Here is a 26,147-nt window from a genome sequence, read left to right as displayed (position 1 = left end):
TAACGTTACTGTTACAGCGCCAAGGTCTGATCCCAGCAAACTTTCTGTTGCTGCCGTTGAGTTTGCTGATCTGGCGGAGAGTCACAGGCGGTTCAGGATCAGATTATGGGGATCAGACCTCCGGGTTGTTAGCGTGCTGCGTTTGCTGTTCTGCAGCTAGCCGTTAGCTCGTTAGCGATGCCCGCAGGTTGTGACCCGGGTCCCCGGTGCTGACTGATTCTGGCCCGTGTGCGGAGCTAGCGTGACCCGCACTAGCTAACATTAGCTGGGTATCAGACGAATCTGCCGAGCTCGTGTTTTATTCATTGGTGTATTAAGGTTTTATTTCCCTTGGCAGATAGTGATATGGTGTAAGCACTATGCCAGGGAGGCTAGCTAGTTGCTTTTAGTCTGAGTCTGTAAGATAACCAAACTTAATTTAAATATAACGTGCAAATAGGGAAATAAATGTGTAACGTTACATATAAAATAGTCCCCTGAAATAAATAAAAGTAAAACATATGTATTTAGGCTATTGAACTATATTGACTAATTTATATATTTATATGTATTGCCTCATTTATTCATTTCAGGATGTATTTCATTACCATATTTATGTATATTTATGTAAAGAGGTGCAAAAAGAACGGAGGATCAGTCGCTCAGGAAGTTGGGGTACAAGTTTCCCTCAACTGCAGAATCAGACGCTGCGAAGCAGAAGCTAACTTCAGCGTGGTGCCAGATGGTCACATCAAGTTTGAACCATTTTCAGCGCAAAATCTCCTCACATTTCTTGCAGAAAATCATCTTGCACCCCCACTTTCCTATGATATGCATAGAGATTTCTGCAAATTTTTTCGCCATTTGTCTAAAATCACATCTGAGTAGGAATTTTAGCCTGTTCTGAAAGCAACACTGGTACACTGGCACTGTTGCCTTGGAAACATCCGGTCTCAGAATATAAAAAAAACAAGCATTTTTTCATTTCTGTTTTCTAATAATTTTATTTTTTGTTAAATGAAATAGAAAATGAAAATCAAAGCATATTTTTAATTTCTCTCTTCCCGTTTTGACCATGAAAAGGAAAAAATGCCTTGTATTTAAATTTTAAAATTTTGTATTTTAAAACGAAAATAAAATAACCATTCCTTTTTGTTTTTTAATACCTGTTTATGAAACCAAAAGCTACACTGACTGATATGAGTGTATTGTGACAATGGTAAAAGTACTGACTGCTTGTTATCAGTTTATGTTACTATGCTTTTGTTGATATTTTAAATACACCTATAATTCTTGGTGAACCAGATATAGAATCAAATTTCTCTTAACTGGACAACGTGTTGACACACAAAGGGTTATTGAGAAACAAGATGAATTGCAGACTTCTTCATGCATGGAAATATGGCTACTAAAGAAAGATTTCTCCACTGACAGAATGCAATATCAGTCTAAAATAACAAAACGTGAACATCCTAAAGTCTAGACTATCCCCATTTGTATAGTGAATCATTTCAGGTTTGAACTCTGCACAATAGCAAACATCTTGTTTTGTTGCCTGGCACCAATGTTTATGTTTTTTTAATCTATGTAATCTCGCATTCTTTCATATACTGACATAATATATTCATTTGTATGCATAACAGCTGCCTTACCCCAACCAGACCCAAGCCCATAGCAGAAGCACATTTGAATAATTCAGAGGCTGCAAACACCAAGCTCTAAATTGTATATTAATTCTAAAATTACACACCACCCCCTGGGCCCGGGTTACACTTTTAATAACTCGTCACAGATGTACCGAGGAGCGGGGAATGCTGCGTTGCGCTGCACTTTTCTCACACAGAATTATTGGAAGACTCCCTGTTACATCTAGCCTTTCACTGTTTCGCTACAATTTAATTTGTAATAGCTTTCATACAGTAAGTCTTAATCAAGTGACTGTAGTTTCAAGGAGTGCACCGTTTATTTTCTGGGCAGGGAGAGAAGTTGCTTTTAAAGAGAGGCTGCAGGACTGCACTGCACCATCTGCTTAAGAGCACCAATGACAGGCTTAGATGAGTTGCTGAGTTTAAAAAAAGAAGAAGGCCAATAGAATTTTCCCTTTGAATTCCCACAGGACTTTTCTGGCTAGCTTGACAGGCAACTTATGCTCCTTGACCCGCTAAGCCATAAGAGGACAGTTGTGTCTGGCCTAAATACTGTACAGTACCACTCCATCACCCCTTCAGGGGGGAAAGACAACTATACCTTTCATGGTCAGCAATGTCAAAAACACACAAGCAAAGATCGACATGATGTTACATATGGTTGTCTACCCATCTTTCTCCAATTCTCTTCTTAAGATAATCATCCACTGAGTATGAAAAAGGTTTAATACAGGCCAATCGTCTTTGAATCATTTTTTATTTATTTATTTTCTCAGTTTTTGCCTAAAATGGCAAAACATAAACCATAATTTAAGCACAGTGCAACTTTATAATGTATCCTGTGATACAGTTGATGAATGTGTCTTGAACTGCTATAGTGCAGCAGTAAAGGAACTTTTAAAGTTCTTACATTATGACAGATGACATGTATTTTACAATAGAATAGAGCTTAAAACCGGAATATATAATAACGACACTTAACGTTGTGTTTCAGCAGGTGTAATTACACTGAGAGACAGTGTTTATAGTGTTTGAAATGATCTAAAAACCAACTAATTTGGGCATTTTCTTATTGCTATAGTTACTGGTGAGAAGATAAAATACAATCTAGGAAGCAACCCCATTTTCAGAGATTACATCCATGAGTTTGAAGGCTTGTCACTGCAGCTGTTTGTGCTAATTTGAGACAGGATTTTATAACTGTAGAAAGTTATCACGCTGGCAATTATTTTTATACCATAGAAGTCGGACGATTTTGTTTAAAGTATTAAATATAAATTAGTACATGTAATGTGTGCTTGCTTGTGTTTGATTGGCCGATGTGGCTAAAGTCACATTGAGTTACTATCCAAGCTGTTCCACACATTTTTAGGGCACCTGCAATATAAAAATATTTTTTTTATTTGGGTGAATTGACCCTTTAATACTTCAGCTATAAGTAAGGTATACAAACCTTTTCCACTGTTGACATTTTGACTAGTCCAACACAGCTGTAACTACTAACATTAATGTCTCCATTATATTAATTCACAAGGGAAAAGTTGAAAAAGTTTACCAAAACTGTCTGTATATATCCTAAATTTGCTTGATTTTTTAATAGTGTGATGAACAGTAGATTTCCATTGTACCTGCACTTCCCTAGTGTCCCAGGTGTAAAGCTTGATTTATGGTTCTGCGGCAACTCCACGCAGAGCTTTTGCCGTAGCCTACGTAAGTGGCCTGTAGTTTATACTTGTGCGCTGGTGTGTGTGTGTGGGGAGTGGGTGGTAGAGCAAGGGAGAAAGTGAGACAGTGACGGCAATTAGCTTCGGAGCGAGTAACGACTCTAGATTCATAGTGAGAGAAACAAAGTGTCTCCCCTGTGCTTTCTGACCAAGGTGGGACATCTGTAGCAGGAAAAGTGAACCCTCTCCTTGATTTCGTGTTGTTTATGGAGAAGGAGAACCAGGAAATGAGTCGGGGGAAATGCAACGCTACCAAGCCACAGCCGAGCAACGTACGTCTCCGTGACGTGTAGTTAAATTTTTCGAGAGGTGCACGTCAGGCTACGGCGTAGGGTCCGGCATAGGTTTGTGTCTCCACGTACCTACGTATGTAGCGACGTCGTAGATTTTACACAGAAGTGTGTAAAGGTGTAAACCATCAGGACTGCATACTGTCAACCATGATTTAGTATGATTTTCTGCCTGGGCACAGGCTTCTAATGAGCTACAATCTATGAGAAAGTATTGTTCAAATAGTGTTTCTGTAAATGCCAAGATAGCTCTGCTGCTCTCATCCGGATACACATTTTTAACTGTAAGTTATCAGTTTTACTGCTTTTATTTGTTTAAAGTCCACAAGTCTTTTTCAGCCACGGAAGATTGCATCTTGAGAAGTTTGGAACTGCTCTACTGAAAAATAATGGGAGACTTGTGTGACATTTTATTTCTTTGAAAACCAAATGAGCTCCAGACTTTAGTCCTGTTATCAGTTCTGATGTAGGAAATTCACCGTTATCTCCAAAAAACTAAATTGAAACTGAACAGATATTGAGTCGTGATACAATAACATTAAAGTTTAAAATCCTAGTTTCTGACTCCTGGCTTTGAGAGAGTTATTAATGCTCGTAAACATTGACTGAATGACTGTTCTAGGCTAAAATAACATTTATGAGCCTTACCATAGTATACGGTATGGCATGCAATTTATTTTCAGCTCTTTGAATTGCTTAATAAACTTGCAAAAACATTAAACTGCTTATTTGAAACTAACATGCACAAGGGTAAAAAAGAAAGTGATAGGTGTCAAGGCGATCATCAGTACTGCCAAAGGAAGCATAATGTGCGGCACACTTAGCAAGATCAACAATATTACCATCAACACTTATCTTCAGCGTATAAATGACTCCCAGGATGTTGATACCCATACGTTATGGCAAACCATATCCTGAATATGAAGAATTAAATGGAGTGAGACAAATCTAATTGAGATTCATCAATAATTCTTAGTGGTCTGCATGAACCTGTGGTACTTACAGTGGATAATGATGAAGGCTTGGCAATAGCAGTGCTTTTTTTCCATCTGAAGGTCAACACAGTAATCATAGGAAGGAGCAGTATCTTGAAGGACGGTTCCTGCTCTCAGCCAAGACTTTAATGTACCATTCTATGTGAATGGGAGGGCTGCATCGTTGTCCAACATAGAGATATTTTATTTCATTCAATTGTACATTATGTCCAAAATGAAACTGACTTCTTATGTTTTGCAGCTTGCAATACAAGAATAGATTCTTAAAGATTTCTTAGAAGTCTTTATCCAATTTCTCCCAGGAGCCTGACATAAATCACCTCAGAGCAGTGACAAGTGCCTTCATATCTAAGACAGTATTTGGGGTAAATTTAGGAAGCATGAGTGAAAACAGCTAAGGCCTTAGTGTCTCAGATTCCACATTATCTTTCAAAGCTCCTTTTTTGTTGCACTGTTGGTATCACTATTTGCATGTAGAGGGATATAACAAGTCAAATTGATTGACAGTAGACTCTTGTCTTGTTGTATGGTCTTGTTCTCAGCTGGGGTTTAGCTTCTCACTGCAGTTTGTGGGGGAAAAAAACACAACTGCATTTTTTGTTTTCTTCTGTTCTAGATGTTTTTTGTTTCATCATCGGAAAAAAAATAATCAATTTTGCTGTTGTTTTTTGTTAGACAGGAGCATTGTGTGCTTTAATTCACTCTCTTCACTATTCAGTTAATGGCCTATTTTTTGGTGACTCTGGATTTTCTTTTCTATTTTTGCCCTTTGAAATATTGAGTTAAACGTTATGACCCTTCGAATGCTATGAAACAAAAGCCTTGATCCCTCTCTTTAGCTTTTCAATCCGGGGCAGAGTCAAAGAGTTTCATTCATTTAAAAAATAAAAATGCTGAGTACTCCTAATTGATTGTTGGACATGCAAAAGTTATCTTTATGAGTTAGCCTTGATCCCATATTCTCAAATATTAGTAGTTTAGTTAGTACCACATGCAAAAACAACAGTAAATACACCATAGGCATGAATTCAGATAGGAGTGTGTTAAATCACAACACGAGAGAGTTCCTCTTATGAAAATACTTGTGTGGTCTAATAGTGTCCATAGGAACCACAGAAAGTGCTTGCTCCAAGGAAGGAATCATCTTTCCCAATATGATCCCTGAAGATTTGTTGCTTCTTTGTTAACCTTCATTCCCTCACATCACAACCACTGCAGCATTACTTTAAACTTAGAGGGAGCTCTTAATGCTTTGGACGACAGCATTTAGCATTGAATCTAGTCATAACTACATCAACATCATTGCTGTAAAACTACTGTACCTTAAACTGACGCTTAACTTAATCCGTGGAAAAAGACAAGGCGATGCATACCCAACAGTACATTGTGCTTCAGTTGTAAACTAAAGACATTTCCTTAATCTTCCACGCTAACCTAAAGACAATCCTGATATTTGTTATTTAGAGTCTCCTTACTGGTGTGAGAGGTTACTCATTTTTGTATCCTAATATTTGATCCTTAAAAACAAAGATTCAGCTAAACACATTCACACACCACTACCACATAAGAGGAAGCAAACCCATAATACCAGATATGGGAAAGAGAAACTACACGGCCTTCTTCTGTTTGCCTACCAGCCAGACAGCTCACTGTAATGTGAAGTAGTAATTGAAAAAAAAAAAAACGCGGGTGCTTACAATTAGTCGGCAATCTCTGATAAATGGGGCTGTTGGTGGAAACGCTCTCAGTGCTGCATCCTGATGTGGACAGAATGAGAGAGGAGCCGGGCCCACGTATAGTCATTAGGCCAGGGAATGAAATGGGACGGAAAGTTGCCAAGTGGCTGCCAGGTGCTCTCATATCCACTCTCTAGCACATGCACTCCAGACACACACACACACACACACACACACACACACACACACACACAGTGGAAGTAACACATTTCTTTTAGTCTTGTTACTACAACAGAATACATTTTTGTATTTTTCTATCGTAAGTTATATAACCTATATATGCTTTGCAAAAATTAAATTAACGTAAATATTGTAGCATCTCCTGAGGCACATTTAAGTGTTGAAATCACTATCTTTATAACATAAATGTATTGTAAAACCTGAAAGGAGAAAGTACCAAGTAAAGTCACTTAATGAAAAATAGGTGCACATTAGAGTGATTGATATGCAGTGTAGATTTCTTTCCATTGTGTGACAGATTAAAAGTAATAAAAAGTCTATTAAAAAAAAGTCTAGCTGAGCAAATGGATAACGTTCAGAATTATTAAATTAAATAAAATATGGGAATTGTATTTTACCTGCTAATAAAGGGATAGGGCAGAGAGATTAGAGTTTATCCTCATAACTTTAAGACAATAAAAGGTACAGAACTAGTGCCAGGGTTGGGGTTTAGTAGGTTATAATTGAACCCAAATGTATTATTAAATCCGTAAATCCGAATCTTGGATCTTATTGAATTTATTTAGGTTTAGCTTTTAAGCTATAGTGTGGAACTTTTGTCTCCCCTCTCTGGGAGTTAGGGTAATTAGACAAACACTATCGACGTGCTGAAGAAAATCAGTGGTATTCATAAAAACGCTGCATTGCTATGGTCTCTCCCCCCTTCCTGCCTGTAAAGGTATTGGGTTATACAGGTAATGTACACTGACATACCCTCTAACCAATCAGAGATCCAGAATAAACGGCCACGCTGTGAAGAACTGTAAATGAGTGAGCAAGGTTGGTTTGATGGCACTTTGTGTGCTTGTGAACAGTACAAATAAGCTGTATTGGCATCCTCCCTTGTGTGCCAGCGCTTGAATGTCACCCCAGACACCACAACTCCGGTATACTGAGAAATTCAGAGAGCTTTCCCTGACGGTGATAGTCTTAATCAGCCTTGTGTGAACTCATTTGGCAAGGGCTTGAATGTAATGGACGTTTATGTAAAAGTTCTGCACTCTAGATTTAACATTTATAAGCAACTAAATTTATAAATAACACTCAAAGATTCTGTCAGCATCTGTAGTCACATTTTGTTGGCTGAGAAGGCAGAAACACTATGAAAGGCAGCCTAATGATCTTTACAACCTTTGGATGCAATCTGAAAAGCAGCATAACATTTAGGGGCGGTTGTGGCTCAGGTACCTACCAAGCCACAAGTCTACCAATTGGAAGGTCGGTGGATCGATCCCTGGTCCTGTAGTCCTATTTCGAAGTGTCCTTGGGCAATAATAATAATAATAATACATTTTATTTATAATGCACTTTTCATCAAAAGATCTCAAAGTGCTACAGGTTAGAAACAAAAAAAGATAAATGAATGTTTATCTGATGAGCAGGTGGCACCTTGTGTGAAGGTGAATGGTGCCTGTACTATGTAAAAAGCGCTTTGAGTAGTTGTTAAGACGAGAAAGCGCTATATTAATGCAGTCCATTTACATTTAATTTATGCCCTAAAACAAAGTGTTTACAAAAATTCTGTTCTGATGTTTTCATTCTAAAATAGATGCTTTCACTAATACAATAAAGTCATTTTCCCCTCATGGATCAGTGTAAAAGGTGAATTTGTTGTGATTCAAATGTGTAAAATATATATTTTTTGAAGTCCAAGCTGGAGAGTGTACCACATGCATTTTCTTTATATAGTTTTAATTTGTATTTACAGTATGTCCTTTGTACTCTGCAAAGTGGTTTGTGATGAATGTGTCAGACAGTATTTAATGAATAAATTGGGCGTGAATTGATTAGGTTGTTCTGTTAGATTTCACCCAGCATAGTCTATTCATGTGCTGCCGGTTGTGTTTGTAGGGAGCTACAAGATAGATGTTCAGTAGTAAACACCCCACTATCCCATATTTGCCTACTATACCTGCACCAAAACTGTTCCTGTCTTTAAAAATGTAATACATTCCCACTTTGCTGTATTTCTCTATCTAACACCTCTCCATCAGATGTAAAAATTTTACACAGGTATTGTATTTTTTGCTACTCCTGTCAGCACGTAGTGGCTTTGACCCTTACACTTTTAACTGTGGCAGCTTTTACTGTTAAAAAGGAAATTGCATTTCACTGTTCCGTCATCTTGTATAAGAAGTAAATGTCTAAAATGTAAATGCAAAGGCTTTTTTTTTTCACCATGAGTATTACATTTTTATAGTTGGGAAGCAGAGATGCAGAGTGAGGCTGGCAAGGTTACAGATCAGCAGGTTCCAAAACTCAGCTTTCATGAAAAAGGAATATGCCGTTTTATTAATGAGGCCAAGGATTTGTCCTTTGTTCACGTACAGTTACACAGAATTTACTTTATTAAACAAAACACAACTGGCAAAAGAAAAAACAGGCACACGCAAATTTAAGGCAAAACACTAATCCAATTATTAGCTACAGTATGAAACTAGGTGTGAACTTACAGTACTAAATATAGGACATGGCATGACACATTTTGAGACTTCACTTGTGCTATGCATTTCAGAGGAAGGACTTTGCAATGAACTCATTGAGGTGGAAGGGAAGTCATCAATGTTTTAAACATATTGGGTTACTCGGCTCCAAAGGGTTGAAAAAGCTCTTATGCCTCAAATAGCTTCTCATAAAATGTTCACGAGTTGTTTATGCCACCAGGAGTAAAAATGTTGTCAGAGAGATGCATTTAGCACACGTTGGGGGAAGGATAGGAGGTGCATTTCAGCAGGCTGTAATACAACACCTCTGTAACATTGCTGATGGATACAGGTCTTTCAGCAGGTCTACTTCTTCAGAGAAATGAGTCTTTGACTTTACGCGTGTAAAGTTGAAGATAACGAAGCCTCAACCCTTTTCACACTTTCTGACGCTGCATAACACCAACAAATTTAAACCACACAAGGATCTTTGCCAAGAATAATCCCGGTGAAGTTTCTGCATACATTTCCATATAAAAAAAAAAAAGGGAGCTTTTTTTTGAGTTGACAGCTGAGTATGAGAAAGTGATAGTTATGCACATTTACACTTGCATACATGAACTTTCCATTAAACACAGGAGCTGTACAGTTTTAAACGTGGTGAGAGCTGCAGATTTTGAGTAAACCCTATATTAGCCTCTCAAATTAAAGTCAGAAAAACTGCTTCAAGCTTCATTTTATTATACAGTGCGTCCTTTGGCAGTGCAGTTGTTTTTGGGCACAGATTTGAATTGATAGCCCAAGGATAACTTCACAGAGCCAAACAAAACAAAATGAATAATTTCTAAATAAATAAATGAATGTATGCACAGTTTATAGTACAGACATCATTTTAAGTTATAACCTCAAATTAGGAAATTTGTTGTGTTTTAATGTGATAAATCTATTATAGCTGGGTTATCTTGTTATTCAAAACACATTCTGATGGTTACAGGTTTCTCATTGACTCTAGGCAAAACTAAATCACTACTTGTTCCCTTAGTGCAAGTCTAAAATAAAATCTACAGGTTGTGCATACCTACAACTGAAGCTGGCTGAAAATAATCAGGGTTTCAAGAGACTAAATTGAATTCTCCATAAATGTGTCACAAATAATTCATTGTCAACAAATTGGTGACATTCAGGAGCGTGCTGTTCCTGAGACACTGCTAATGGTCACAGTTTAATTCAGTCGTGGGAGAAAAACCTGCGGGATGGCAGTTTGAATAAATACATTAAACTTTTTATTTGCATGACAACAGGTTGGCTAAAAATACACTCAGCTGCTGCTACTGTAGATGCTTGTGGATTCCAGGTTTTGCAGCTCTACACTTGGCCTTATGTACCTGCTCAACATCTGCTGAGAATTTCAAAGAACTTAATCGAGCCATGTGTCAGCTGGTGTAAGGAAATGTGACATTGTTTATGTGCCGTGTAAAGTTTTAGCATTGTTTTAGTAGTTGTTTATTCTCTGCTCTGTGTTTTCCGGGTGTTTGCTAACTTTATGTAACGTTAAAAAATTGCAGCAGTAAGTTATCCCACCAAGGAGACGCCACTGTCACTTTGACAGGCAATACTTGCCGTGATCAGACCAACGTGTGTGTGCGCAAATGCAAATGTTTATGTTGTCAAGGAGGTTTAATAAGAACTGCACATACTGCTACACATAACTTGCAGTCAGTTAACACTCGTTGTAGCGGAGCCTTTTACGATTAATTAATCGTGACGTTTTAAAGCGCGGTCAATAGTGAAATCGGTTAACCGCTGCATCCCTACTTGTGGGCCAGCTTAACTTGACACACTGTGTGAGCTTAGAGCCTTTGACTGTTGTTAACCACACTCTGGTCTCAGGACTCTGAGCTGCTGTAATGGAAAACATCAGATGGGTACTAGTCAAATCTTCTTAGTTTAGGAAGAGAAGAAGAAAAACCCACACTAGGAATAGGAGATGCACCGGATCTTGTTGAAAAAGAGATGAATGTCCAAGAGTGAATGTGATTCAAACATTGGGGCATAGAGCAAGTGGTTTTGAGCATTTCAATTCAGCATGAGCACCAGAGATGCTGGAAAGCAGCTCTAATGGCTTTAAAAAGAGAGCAGGTTGTTGCATTTGTAAAGAGCAGTTTCTATTATATTGCTTTGTGTTTTTTTTCTTTTGCTTTGATAGCAAGGCTTTTCTCTATTTACAATGCCAATCTTATATGTCAGCCATGTCCAAGTACAGTATGTGTGTACGTCTAGCCTAGCATTTTATTAAACATAATTCAACATCTACAACTGTGTACAACATGTGGCTAAAGCCCTTCTTTTGTCAGCAAACGCGCTAAATATCTTTAGGTGGCGCAAAATAAAACTCATGAACTTCAGCACCGCTGCTGGAAAAAGTCCTAGGGGAAACACTGCATGCTTGGTACAATTATATATTTTTTAATTTACGAAATATACTCTAATTTTCTTTTTAATCTTGTGTTGCTGCAGTCTGGATCAAAACTCTGGTTTACTAACAGTTTCCAGTTTCTTAGTAGGTAAAAATAAATGCCTCTGTTGTGCATAGCAGAACTACACAACTGACATCACATCCTGCATCATATCTCATATACCATATTGTATTACAACACATCATACTGGAATAGATCATAGTGTTTGTGTAATTTCTTGTAATAGTAGCCTATAAGCAGAGCAGCAGAAAAAAAACCACCCCAACTATTATCTATGCTCCTGATAGCTGTTTAATGCACAGTTACAGTTCAAAATTCACATAAAAGACCCTTGGGTTCACAACACTGAGCATCATGTATTTCTGTCCATGCTCGGAAGAGTAATAGGTCATCAATAAATGAATGGCTGCACAACTCCTCATTTGTCTCTGATGTCAGCTGATGACCAGACTGTTGGATGTGCATACTGATAACAAATGACTGCGCCCTTCGCTGACCCTGCTGGTGGCAGAGGATGCCTGGCTGTGCGACACAAATTCACTGAATAATCATTATGCCAGGCCAGCGCAGGGATTTAATAAACTAGCAAATTGACTGGCTCCAATCAGGTCACAGTGTACACACTCGTATCTCGTCTAAACCCTGTGTGACGGATGGAGGATAATGCAGGACTGTGTGTGGGGAGATGTTAGGGATGTGAATGAGGCTGAACACTTTAAGTTTGTTTCTGTGTTTACCATTCCAACTGCTAAAATTTAGCTCAGGTATTCATGAACAAATTCTGAAAGCCGCGTAGCTCTCAACAGTAAAATGTCAGAATTTAAGGAACAGGAAGCTTCAAAATTATGTGTTTTTTTTAAAGGATATCTATTATACACTGTTTTCCTATGTAAACACAGCAGTAGCCTAAAAAAAACTGCAATAGCCTGCCTGGACCAATCATAGAAACCCACGAGCCGAAAGTAGAAAAAAAACGTTGAAAGCGGAGTGTCAGAACATTGGGAAATCTGTGGTTTTTACTCACAGAGATTTCTCTGAAATACATTTACCTCATTTTTTGAAGCTCTGGCCACCTGTAACATGAAAATCTGACATTGTAACATTATAGATATGACAGAAAATACGGAAAAGCATAATAGGTTCCCTTTAAAGTCTCTTGTGATTGCATTAACTTTCACTTGAAAAACAAAACGCTGCATCTATGTGGCTTTTAGCTGGTTACAGAATTTTACAAGGCTCTGTAAAAATGGTGCAAAGAAAAAAACTGTTTCCTGTTTGGAATTCGGTTTTTAAGGCAGACACTGATACTAACTTCACAATGTGTGATGCATATGAGCTAAGAAGCAAAGCCATTACTCTAATGCATTGTTATAACCATTTGCTTAGGAGGAACTGTAAACACAGGGTGTTCATCTTGGTTTCCCTTTGATTTTATATATCAGGAGACCATTCAGCTCAAAGCCAAATTCATCAGAGATCGTAATTAATGAAGTGAAGCACCACTCTCTAGTCAATATTTATTGGTCAGTGAAGCACAGTGTGTGCAATGTGAGAGTAAAGTTTGTGGATGCCAGCCTGTATGCGCCTCAGTTAAGTTATTTTTCTTTTTTCCATGACAGTTTTACAGTTCAGGACCCTCTTATCTAATGCAGTGCAACCCTGTCATTACCATCATGTGGACCTAATTTGCATTGCTGATATGTTTTAAAGGAACGGTCTCTGGCAACATTTTGGTCCCTATACATGTATTGCGATGAACTACAGTGAAGACCACAATCATTCTGTCATAACATACTTTGAGTTGCCTGAACATAACCAAAAAAAATTATAATCTTGCTTGAGGTTCCAGGAGTGGATATGGGAGGGAAAACAAATGAAAACATTGAATATTTACAGATATTTTTAATATAGCTATACACACTAAAGCTAAACATTAGCCCCCAAATAAATGTAGCTTGTGAAGCTACAGCAACATGGCAAAAGTAGTTTACTACATCGGAGCTGTTTCTTTTATACATCCATGTACATTACTCGTCTGTGTTTGGCGGTGGTGTCAGTGATCCTCAGCAGTTTTATTTCAGACAGCAGCAGAAAGCTCCGCTGTGCTTGAGCTTCAGAATGCTCAGGGAAATGTAGCTTGTCTGGATGCTACTGCATTAACGTTACTTGGTCAATAAAAGAGCTAAGCTACTTAAAAGCAATTTGATTCAGGAACTGCAACTGTATTGAGAAGTAGTTGATATAGTACCGCTACTGCCCAACACTGCTTGCAATACAAGTTAGATATAGCGGCGTGACGGCGTCGGCCCAGGTTGCTAATGTAGGCTACTTTATACAGTATTTGCCATAAGGGAATGACCTCTAGCCTCTAGACCTTAAAGGCCCATTACATTTTTATGGTTAACATGTTAGCCAACAGTTGCCTAATAAAGGTTGAGTATACACAAAGCAACATTATTATTCCGTTTGGAGTCATGTTTCTGGCCACCTGATGAATGTAAGCTCAGCTCTGTTTTTGTCTTCACCAACCCCAGGAGAAAAATATCTGGGTATGGCTAAATGTGTTATGTTCTTCAACAGCTAGTCCCTAACTTTGTCTGTCTGCTATTTGGCGCTGGACAGGAAGCATAGCATAGCTTTTTAGCTGGACACAGGTATTACTCAGTCATACAGTAAATGTGCATGCCCTAAACAAAAAACAATTGGCCAACAAAGGCTAAAAAGCATTCTAATTGTTTTAGCTGGTTTGCACAGGTTATCTTGTGAAAACTTGAAAGATAGAAAATATCTTTCTAGACTTTGGCTTCAGAGTAAGGCTTTGGACATGGTCATACAATTTTAATATAACTAATAGTGGGAAATGTCTTTTCTGGTGTTAGGGATTCAAGGCAAGCCGCAATAGCATATGACAAAATTATCTTATTTTTCTGGTCTTTTTCTAGGCTTATGTCTTCTGTTTAATCCTTCCATAATGATAAAACATATGTTGCTTACTTGATTGGCACAAGGCATGTTATTTGATTTATATTGTGTTCATTAAAAAATAATTCATGAGAAAGTTTCATGACGAAACATATAATCATTTTCTGTGTACTCATTGCCAGCCGTTCCTCATGTTTATAACTTTCCGTATCAGTGCAGCCTTGAGAGGCATTCGTTCTAATAGTTGTTTAGTTTGTTTTCGTCTTTGCGATAGTGAATGGGAAAAGAGGCAATGTTATATTATATTTGATAGCTTAACAACACAGAATTTTACATTTCTTTCTGTTTTTTTGGCATGTGTGCTACCATTAAGTGGTACTGTTGCACACTTGTCAGAAGTTTAAGAAGTGCACTCTCCTCACCACTAACTGATTTTAGAATAGCCCTTAAAATGGCAAAGCCTCTATGCAAATGGAGTAGTTTTGGTGAGGGTTTCCTAGCCGGAATGGGACAGCCTTACATGCTCACATAGACGGAACATATTTCTCTCTCATAGTTAATTAAAAGTAATATCATTAAAATGTACTTAGAATAATATGACATCTTTGCAGTGATGCCACTGCGCATGCAAATATCGAATGACAAAACAGGAGATGTTTTCCTTTGCATTGCATTTTCGGTGAAATCTGGGTTGAAGTGAACAGACTTTTAATCACTCCCACTGTGGGTGCTTTTTAGTGAACTTGACTTGCATAATTTATGGATTTGACTAACATTTTATGACTTTAGAGAAACACCATGCAGTATTGATTGGAATTTCCGGAGGATCGAGGGGACTGAAACTGCCTAAATGAGATCCAACCTGTAACAAAAGCTTAAACCCAGACTTTCCATCTTTTCTGGTAGATGCACACAGATTTAAAAATAAACTTTTTTTTCTTTCTGTGTTTTTCTCAGGCTTTATGGGACACAATGGCTATCCAAGTCCATGTGAACACAAGTACTGTGGCCTGGGGCGTCACTGTGTGGCCAACCATGAGACTGGCCAAGGGGAGTGCAAGTGCTTGGATCACTGTAAACCGCACTATAAACCTGTGTGTGGTTCAGATGGGAAGCTGTACCAGAACCATTGTGAGCTCCACCGGGCCTCCTGTCTCAGAGGACACAGGATTACCATCATGCACAGTGAGGAGTGCTTCTACAAAGGTAGGAGCTCATGTGACCTTTCTCTAATGGAGGATGTGTGTGGTCCAGTGGATACTGTATATCTTGCATTTTACCCTTTGCAGTGTGGGTGAGATCATGTTGGCCTTGTAACCTGTGGGATTTGATTTGATCAAGCTTGCTTCCTGCTATGACAGGCACTAATAATATTTCGATAAAACTTCATTCAGTATGTACATTTGAAGCAAGTTTCTGCAAAAGTATCACTAAATGCAATTCCTTCACATTTAGTGTGCTTGCTGAAAGGTGTTTCTGATTTGACAACTTCACCAATAAAGGAAAATGACCTATACAACATAGTGGCTATGAGGGCAGGGATACTTTCATCCAAAGGCATGCAGTTTTACTTTACAGTGTATGTAGGTTCAAAAAAGTTCCACCCATAGATCTGAATGGCTTATTGAAAATAATTCAACACTCCAGTGAAAATAAATACAGTATTAAGTTCCCTACACCAATAGTAAATAAAGTAGACAAAGAAATGGATCACTGTGTTGTATTTTGTAGAGTTTTCTCATTTTCAGAAATTACTCTCACAATATGGGACTGGCACTGATTTTGAGCAGCTTTTGTTGAATTTATTTAGGGTCCATGGACTTAAAGAAAAATATTGCCATTTTGCGACTCTCGTATCTGTCCGTTATGACGCTATAGCCAGAAGCCGTTTTTCTTGGCTTAGCATAAAGACTGGAAGCAGCTAGCCTGGCTAAGCTGAAGATAAAAAATAGTGAACTATCATTTTAATGTGACGGCAGATGTAAAAACAATCCGATAACCTTTTCTGTCTTTTCCTACTCCTGAAAAATGAACAGTAATGCAAAATCTTGTAACAACTGGTTCTTGTTAGTACAACTGTACTGTGAAAGGAGACCCACTCTAGCATCTGCATTTTCATCTTGTCATAGAGAAAATAATGATGTTGGTGAATCTATGTGGGAGTATTATGCAGGGAAAAACATGAAAACCAGCATGATAATTACGGGGATATGCCTAATGTTGTCTGCAAAACAATTACCAAACTGAAGTAGATGCAGGTTGTACTGCAAACCTCGATACTTAATGTCAAAATACAAGCACATACAGTACATCAAATAACATATGAGCACATAGCAGTGTAACAGAACATCTTGTGTTGAAAGCACAAAAGACATTGTAGAACCAAAGACATGTAATATTCACAAATACAGCGGTTTATAACATTGCATAGCAAATGCAACATAAATAACAAAAGGCACAATCTGAAACCCGTCATAGCTTTTTGTGAAATGCTCAGCTCGGTTTAGAGGCAGGAGCAGGTGGTAGTGCTGTAGTGTTCATATTTCCCCAGAGAAGGTTGACTTCTCTCCACCATTGATTGTATAAACACACCAATTATTCTGAGTCCCTGGAAACAAGGCTACTCTCCCTTTTGTAAAGCTAGACATCAGTGAAGTAAGAGCTCCTGACACTCTGCACCTTTGTTCTATTCAGGGCAAAAGGGGATAGTTGCACACTACTCACAGACAGCATATTCATAATATTCATGAACGATTGACTGAGTCTCTGCATTCATTTGTCAGGGTTTCTTAGCTCACTTGTTAACTTTAAAAAGTAACTTCATACGAGTCTGGGAATAGCTTTGGATCTATATATTGTTGCTGATGAAACTCTCTGTGGTTCTTCTTACGGAAGGTTTTGGGGCAACATCCTCGTATTGTAAAGCCAAAACAAAAACGAAGAGCACATCTGTCTCACCAAGTACACATTCTGGTACTACTGAAATCTTCAATTTAGAGATAAACAAAGCCTCACTGCAGGAAGGAAACGTGTGCAAGGTTTTACAGCAATTCCCTACACTATACAAAAGGCTTCATACAAACCATCTTAAGACAACAGCCTCATGACTTAGCATACATTAAGAGCATCCTTTGCAGAAACAGTGTAGGCAAGCCAATGCTAACAATCAAAGAATTTGATTTATCCCAATCACAGAAAAAGTCATTCAGATCAGTGATACATCCCTGCTGGGTGACAGTCCTAATCATCCTCTCTTATGTGCCCTGTCCTGTCAGACTATATCCCCCACCCACCCCCAATCAGCATCTATCCGCAATGCAGAGTGGGATATTTAACCAATGTCAGGCGATCAATAACAGATCAACAGGAGCCAAAAGAAGGAATAAAAAAAAGAAAAAACTCTTTTCTTCTCTCATCTCCTCACTTACTCAGTCCAGATGGGTTTTCTTTTTACTGTGACTGATATGTAATCAATTTCTCATTGGATGAGAGCTCCAGGGACAGGACATGGAAACCTGTTAGAGCGATTAGTAATCTCTGCTAAAGGCAATGCTTTCTTCTCGGCACTTTGAAAAATTTAAAAGTAAAAGTGTAAATTATAAAAATTCTGTGCTCATATTATGCTCATTTTCAGGTTCATAATTGTATTTAGAGGTTATATCAGAATAGGTTTACATGGTTTCATTTTCAAAAAACACATATACACACACAACATATTTTTATTGTTCTGCACATTGCTGCAGCTCCTCTTTTCACCCGGTGTGTTCAGCTCTCTGTTTTAGCTACAGAGTAGCTAGGTAAGGACTACTACCCAGTCAGAAGCAGAGTATGAGGGCGTGCCATGCTAGCAGCTAGGCGAGCATTATAACGTGTTACAAAGTGACGCACGTTCGTCACGGAAGTAAAGGCTGGACTACAATAGAGCTTTTTGGAGCAGTTTGTGAACAGTGTTTTCTGTTGGAGATGGTAAGTCCCTTTGGGGTGGACTTTGGGCTTTTTCACTTTGTAAACCTATAACGTGCACAAAAAAGATATATAACACAATAAAGGAAAGGGAAAAGGCCAAAAAGCATGATATGAGCACTTTAAATATTTACACAATAAAGCAGAGGGATTGCCTAACTATTACAGAGACACAGAGGATTTGCTCTTTGTTGCAACCACAAAAGGCACCATGGCAATCAGAGGAAATGGATAATTGAGCAAATGTAATAGAGCTTACAACCAAATCTAGATGTAATTATGATTCAGGGGTTATTAGTGGGTAAAATGAAATGTGCCCTCAATGGCATGTTAAATGTGTCATTTGATGTTTTGTCCTCTAGGTAATGGGTTCAATTTACCTACCAATATGGAGATATATACTCATTATAACAGCATAATAATGAATTTTCCTCAGTTTAATATTAGTTACGTCCACCAAGGTGGTTATGTTTGGGTCCAATTCTTGCCTCTGTCTAATAGTCTGTGTTAGTTACCAGGATATCTACTTAACATATTCCAGTTCAAGTTGGTAGAAAGCCAGGCCATGGTCCAAGAAGCAGTGATGACTTTGTAGCATGCTGGCAGCTGGCCCAAGGGATGGTAATGTCAGTTGATCAGTCAGTACACTACTTTGGTTCAGACGTAAATGTCTAAACAACTATTGGATGAATTGCCATGAAACTTTGTACAGACATTCATGGTCCCGAAAGAATAAAGCCTATTGAGTTTGGTTATCCCCTGACATTCCCTCTAGCGCCATGTGGTTGACTTTTTTTGTGCGTAAAATATGACAACTATTGGATGAATTGCCATGAATTTTAGTATAGGCATTCATGTTCTCCTCATGATGATTGGTAACTTTAGTTATCCGTTGACCTTGCATAGTGCCAGCATCAGGTCAATTTTTAATTTGTCCAATACTTTGATTTTTTTTGCAAAAACAATGACATTTCCAATCAGTCGTACTTTGTGTACTGGTTTTGGGACTGATCTGGGCATAATTTAATGGATCGGTATTGACTAAAATATTGTTGATCAGTTGTTGTCGCGGTCACTGTATAGAAAGCTTTTCATTACAGCAGCATAAGGTCGTTCCCTTGTATATTAAGCTGGTTATAATCTATGACCATAGGCTGTCAAATTCAGTACACAATGTCAAAAATGACCTGTCAATGCCAGATGGATGACATGCTGGTTCCACTAATGCTCTGCTGACTGCCACAAATTATAGCTCATACTTTCCTTGTTATCAGATATGCAGAAGCTAATGAAATGGTGATCATCTGGCCACACATGGTATATTTCCATCATTTATCAGCCACATTCCCACCACATCACATTCAGCGGCCAAACAATCAGTGCAAACCTAGTTTTGATTATGGATGTGCAGATCATCTATTTTTGGCCCGTATGTGTTCAGATCAGCAGATAATAATGTGCCAAGACACGTTTAACAATCTGTATGTTTATATACTGTAGTGGATTTGCATATTCTGATTTCTTGGCTACTGTATGATATTGCTAGCAATTTAGCGTATACAATTTTTTGTTTTTGCGATCAACATTTTATTAGCACCTTCAGACATACAAATTCCACAATATGTGCCAGGTAATATCAGATGGTGCACATAACAGAGAAACACAAATTGAACAAGAACAAAAACCCTCTCCCACCCTCTGCGGTCTCCAGGAAAACAAAACAAATAAACAAACAGAAACCACACCTTGCCTAATCACTCTCCTCTAGTTATTGTGGGGTTGAGGTCATTAAGTCTGATATTTGTGCTGCTGCGCTTTCCCATAGGCTGATCGTTGATGATTTGGCTTTGTTAATCCTTGCTGTAGAGAGCTAAAGCATAACTATGTACAGAAAATACGCCAACCACTGTTTTATACAAAGCGAGTGAGGGGGGAGCCAGCATTGAGCTATCATTTTCTTGGTTGCAGTTGAGCCGGCTAGCCAAATGTTCCTCCGTCTCCCAAGCAGGTGTAGTTTAGAGTCATCATTGAGTAACAAAACAATTGGGTCAGTAGGAACTTGACATCCTATCACATCAGATATTATTGATTTTGTTTTATTCCAAAACTCGTGCACCTGTTCACACTCCCAGACCATATGCAGGAAACTTCCAGTTTGTTCAGATTGACTGAACGTACCATAGGGAGTGGGAATGACTTTAGAGACGTAGCTCTTCTGAGGGGTGTACAATTTCCATAAACGGGAGTTTCAAAAACCTACTGCGGTCTTCTTCACAATAAAACATCTTTAGTGATATGTCACACGAGTCATTTGGCCAATCACAATCACTGACATTAGTTTTGAGGTAAGTGCTGTTATCTGCCAACAATATAATTGTTTTCTATAACGTTGTTGTTAACATGTTTAACATTAACGTCATAATGGAAAGCAAGCTTGTCTGCTAGTCGGCTTGTCAGCTAAGGTTAGCGAATTGTGTTGTTAGCCTACAATTTTAGTTCAATGTGAATGCTAATATGGCACCGGTGCCTTAACGACCGGTATCTACCGCACCAAATAGCAACGCGGATTTCGGTGCCACTTAAATGCTTGCACTTCTCTCTGATGCTCCGAAACGGACGTTAGAGGCAACTGAAACATCGGTGCATGTCACGATGGTTAACACTGTACTTGGCAGCAGGTAAAGTTAGCCTATTGTTAGCTAGCAGCTGGATTAAACACGGTTGCTGACAGCTAAACGGTGTAAAAGTGTGTCTGTATTTCACCTTTTTCAGCCCTTTTGAGTTTGCATGTATGTGAAGTGGATATACTGGTGATTTGGGTTCTTGGAACAGTGGAAAATGTCCCAAACTGTCTCCCAATTAATTGCGTTCCCCTCAGTGCTCAGCTCTTGCTCCCATTTCTTTACTATTGGGAGTTTTCCTATGGATACTTGCATCAGACACTAACCCTCTCACAGGAAAATCAACAAACCATTTAATGATTCGGTGCGCCTCAAGACTTTTTCACCATGGCACTCCATAACATTTTAGGGCTGATCTTAAGCGAAGATAAACGTAAAAGGGTATCCTGGGGATCTCAAAACTAGCTCTCAGGTCTTCAAAACTCAACATACCCTTCTCATTGAATAGCTGGTCACTCCACTGCTTACAAGCAAAGGGTTTGTTACCAGACATTAAGTGTGCATTGTGCCATATTGGGGTGTTCAGATTAGAGGATGGATACCCGAACCGAGGCCAGGTTCAGACAGATATTTAGAAATGATGTTCGGGTCGGGTTCTGTCACATCAGCACGATAAGGCATTGAACATTTTAAATTTCAAAAAGCTTATTATGTAGTGTGTGATGATGCGCTCATCTGTTGACATTTCCAAATGCCTTCCTACAGTTGCTTAATAAAAACAGGCTTTCCACACAAACGTATGAGAAAACAACGAGATTTTATCTGTGTCGGGCTTGGGTCGTGCTCGGACATAAATATCTTAATGCCTGTCGAGCTCGGGCCGGGTTCAATTACTGCTCTGTCGGACGCGGGCTGGGCTCGGACAGAAAAATGCGGCTCGATCCGCACTGTAGTTCAGATGCCACTTATTGGTGTAGCGTAATTGCTCCTCCACCTGTTTAACGTTGGTCAATGTGTTGGTGATAAAAGGGCCATAGGTTAGCATACACTTTTTTGGACACACACCTGCAAAGGCAAGGTCTTGCAGTCTTAGACTTCCAGTGAGGTTTTGCTCTATTTCGCTCCATGGAACTGTAGATGAGGGGTCCATCCACAATCTGAGGGCCCGTAGCTGAAAGGCTCTGTGATACATTTTAAGGTTGGGGAGGACCAAGCCTCCCGTGTTTGTGGTAGGTTGCTGGGTAGAGTATTTTAGCCTAAGTTGTTTATTATTCCAAATATACTGCCGAATTGAAGTATCAAGTTTCTTTCAGAAATGTATTGGTGGGGGTAAGGGGATCATTGTACTTAAGAAATTCACACGAGGAACTATGTTCATTTTAACAACAGCAATCCTGGACCATATTGATGCCGGCAGTGCAGACCAATTGGCCAGATCCCTTTGAACATTACTTAATATAGTTTCATAGTTGTCCTGGACAACTCACTATAGCGATGCATGTATGATGATGCCCAAATATGTCATATTGCTTTGGGTTGGTGTCACATTTCTGTTGTTCAATAAAATATTAGCATATACAGTACATTTAACATGCTATTTCGCAAGTGAAGTGATAGAGTAGCACAGTGCTACAGTAGAATATGATGTTACAGTGCCATTGGTTCATTCTTTAACAGAAGCTGTGAGATTGTAGCATTATCTACTGTATTCAAATGTCTCAGTGATGTATTAATAAGACCACATATCATCAGCAGACAAGTCCAGGGCATCTCATGATCACTGAAAAGATTCTGCTTCATATTAATGTGATCGACAGACAATTAGTCCCCTGGGCAAGCTTAAACTTGGAGCCGTTGGAAATTATTGCTTTTGAACTGACACCCATATGCAAAGAAGCTAAGCTATTAGTGGTTCTGGTCCCAGCTGGACGGGTGTATGTTGGAAATGGACAGGCCTTGTCAGCCATACCTTCTCTGTGCCTCATATCAGCAATGGAAGACAGGATAAAAAATGACAGCCATGTGTTGACTGAAGCTTCTCATTAGCACTGGGGAGAGCATATGACCCACCATTTACCCCTCGCACTGCATAGCAAGTTAGTTGGGATCGGATCTGATTGAAAATTAAGTGGTGCACAAAAGCCTGTCCAATCTGCGAAGGGAAATGTTTGCATACTGTAAAATCGAGCAATCTCAGCAACACGCAATTGCCACGAGTGGAGACAATTGGGGCTAAGGTTGTTTTCCGTGCATTCACCACATCCAATTATCTGGGAGATCATACATTTCAAAAACCTTCATTTTCGACATTTGGCTCCCAATGAACCTTCTGTGCCAGAACTTCTCAATTTTGTATTTACTACTTGCTGTGTGGTTGCACTGCATAATTTACCTTACTATTGCATCATGATGTTGGGAACATGGATCAGAGCTTTACACAGGCTTTATTTCAACATTGAGATGAGCTGATAGAATAGTATTAGATTACAGTACATCATACCGGTATAAAGTATAATGGCCTGCAGGCTTCATATATTAATTCTGTGTATTTAGTGATCAGTACATGGTGTGTATATAATGTGTCTCAGAACAACTTCAGAACTTACTTTTTGAGGTTTTTTATTTTTTATATTTGTGTCGTTACTGCTGTACAGCACAGCTACATTTTCTATTTTGCACCAAACCAGGCACATATGCTGCACAGCAATAATGAACTATGTAATTAGGTTATGTCTATAAAAGTAAAGCTTGTTGAACTACAGTGCTTTTGTTGTTTGCTGCCTCCCTGGCATCTCAGTAGCGACTCCCCTGGGCTCTGCCAAGAAAAACATGCTCATGAAGCATCACAGCTTCCAGCCTCTAGAGACTCTTTACTTTTGCCATGTGTCTGTGCCTTTACCCACCGGAGGCTTTCCAGTGAGATCAGCTTGTGTACAGTAAAGGGCTTCTGAACCTCCTGTGCATTCTTGCTCTCTTTTAATGACTCTGTGGCGCCATTAATGCTGCGACCTCTGTGCGAGAACTGGCATTGTCATCGACAGCAGCGCCAAAGAACAAGCTCCTCATTAAAATCTAGACCTGTGGATCATTAAGTTTGCAAGGGCATCCAAACCATTGTCATCGGCAGTTAAGAGTCCTTGTACATTTTGATCAGATTTGTTGATTTAAAGGTCCAATGTGTAGGAATTTCTCCCATCTAGCATTGAGACCATATATCGCAATCAACTCTCTCGGACCACGCAGTTCAAAGTACGTATTACAGCTACAGTAGCCTTCACGCTTCAAAAAGACGGTCTCTTGCTCTTTTCAATATCCTTTTTTTTTTTTTAAGATTATTTTTCGGTGGTGGGGATGACATGCAGCATGGATTCGAACCCGAGGTGCTGCAGGACTCAGCCAACATGGGGCGAAAGCTCTTACTGGGTGAGCGAGAGGCCGCCCCAATCATTTTTCTTTTTCTGGCCGAAGAAGAACTCCTGTTCCTGAAATTTAGATTTTGAATACACGTGGTCCTCCATGTTTCCTTCTTCAAACTTGCCAGGGCCGGGAAGCTACGATACCCATTAGCAGCATTAGCAGCACCTGTGAGTTTATCATGTGACAGCGAAAACGCGAAAAGCGGAGCAGTATGTCCTGTGTGTCCCTCACCGGCTAACGTATTTCAAGATGGCGCATGAATATGGAGCATCTACCCCAGTTCATGTGAATGCAAATGTAAAATTTCAAGCCAAAAGGAATACTTGGAATTGATGGTGGAGGTAAATATTCATGAAAAAGGACAAGTTTGTGAACGGGCAACAAAGATTTTAATAATGAACAACTAAACACGTTAAACACTGGACTTTTAAAGGTGCATTTTCCTCCAAAATTACATCCACCATTTGATTTATCTGAGATCAACACAAAAATAAAACTTTTTTAGAAATAGTAGCTGACTTATTAATTTAACTAAAAAAAATTGACTTTTACATTCAACCATTTTTATCTCGGAGATGCACATCAAATAATTTGTATTGAGTTTTGGTCATACAGGCTCAAGGCTGTGGCAACGGGCTAAATGTTCCTGTTGAATTCAGCAGCACTCTGGGCAGAGGAGATTAATGTTCCAGTTCAATCTATCCAGATTATGAGCTCATCCCCTGTATATCAGATCAGTTGATGCTGGATCAGATTGGGTTTTTTGTAACTAAGAAGAGCCACACATATAAGCACTACAGAGAGGCTGTGCGACTATCTTTACTGTGTGTAAATTGACACCATAAAAAACAAGCATATTTGATGGTATATTTTTGGGTGTTTGTTTCTCTGAAAATGTATATTTGTGACAACAGCCTTATCACAGTCAAGCAAAAGAAAAAATAAGGGCAAAGAAGCCATTACCTGAGAGATAAAGTTGCTAAGATAGCAACATATCCTCAGCCTTGAAAATATCAGCTTGCATGAACTCAATGCCATCATTGTGCCATTTTCCAAAATTGGCAAAATTAATTTTTTACATTATGCTGGAAATAGATAAATGTAAAGGCCAGGTCCTTGGCACTTGAATGAAGGCAATGGAATTACAGGAATGAGTGGTGCCACAATGACTCACTTTGCCATATTTTAATAGGAGACATTGAAAAGGTCTATTGTCTGGAGCAATGACACTGGGCATTCATGTCTCTTTCTGGTGGACAAATTGATGTTTCATAAAACCTGATCATTGGAAAACCTTTAGGAACAGAACACACCCTTCCATAATAAGAGCTGTGGCATTACAATGAAACAAAGATGTTGTCGCTTTTTTCATTGATTTCTCCACCTTTTTTTCTCTGACACAGGCATCTGCTAATGATAGTCATATCACTAAAAACATGGCACCATTAGCCTTCCTTATTATAGCTGAATGAAGACAAATGCAGTAGAAAAACAGTGTAGATGTATGACATAGCTGTAGGGAGTGGCGCTGGCCAATTTGTTGAAAACTGATATGGTCAGGGATATTTCAGAGCACAATGGTCTCATCACTCTTTGTCTCGGCTTGCAGGAATAGCTCTTCTCTCGCAGTATTCTAAAAAAACATACACTGGGGGAAGAAAGCGAATAACCATTAATACACATGAAATTAGGTTGAAATGTTTTGTCATGGTGAATCAAAACTCCCCAACTGTAC

The 26,147-nt window shown here is 38.9% G+C and overlaps 1 protein-coding gene across 3 annotated transcripts in view; it reads left to right on the top strand.

Annotated features, from left to right (window-relative positions):
• fstl5 (follistatin-like 5) overlaps positions 1–26,147 on the top strand; it is a 175,049-nt gene that overhangs the window by 41,625 nt on the left and 107,277 nt on the right. For all 3 annotated transcript variants that reach the window (XM_039813230.1, XM_039813229.1, XM_039813231.1), the window contains exon 4: positions 15,369–15,617. In XM_039813230.1, the coding sequence (XP_039669164.1) occupies positions 15,369–15,617 (249 nt within the window). The remainder of the gene's footprint in view (positions 1–15,368; positions 15,618–26,147) is intronic.

Source organism: Perca fluviatilis, chromosome 10, assembly GCF_010015445.1.
Source record: "Perca fluviatilis chromosome 10, GENO_Pfluv_1.0, whole genome shotgun sequence".
In the NCBI taxonomy this organism is placed as follows: domain Eukaryota; kingdom Metazoa; phylum Chordata; class Actinopteri; order Perciformes; family Percidae; genus Perca; species Perca fluviatilis.
This window is presented reverse-complemented; position numbering and strand designations above follow the sequence as displayed.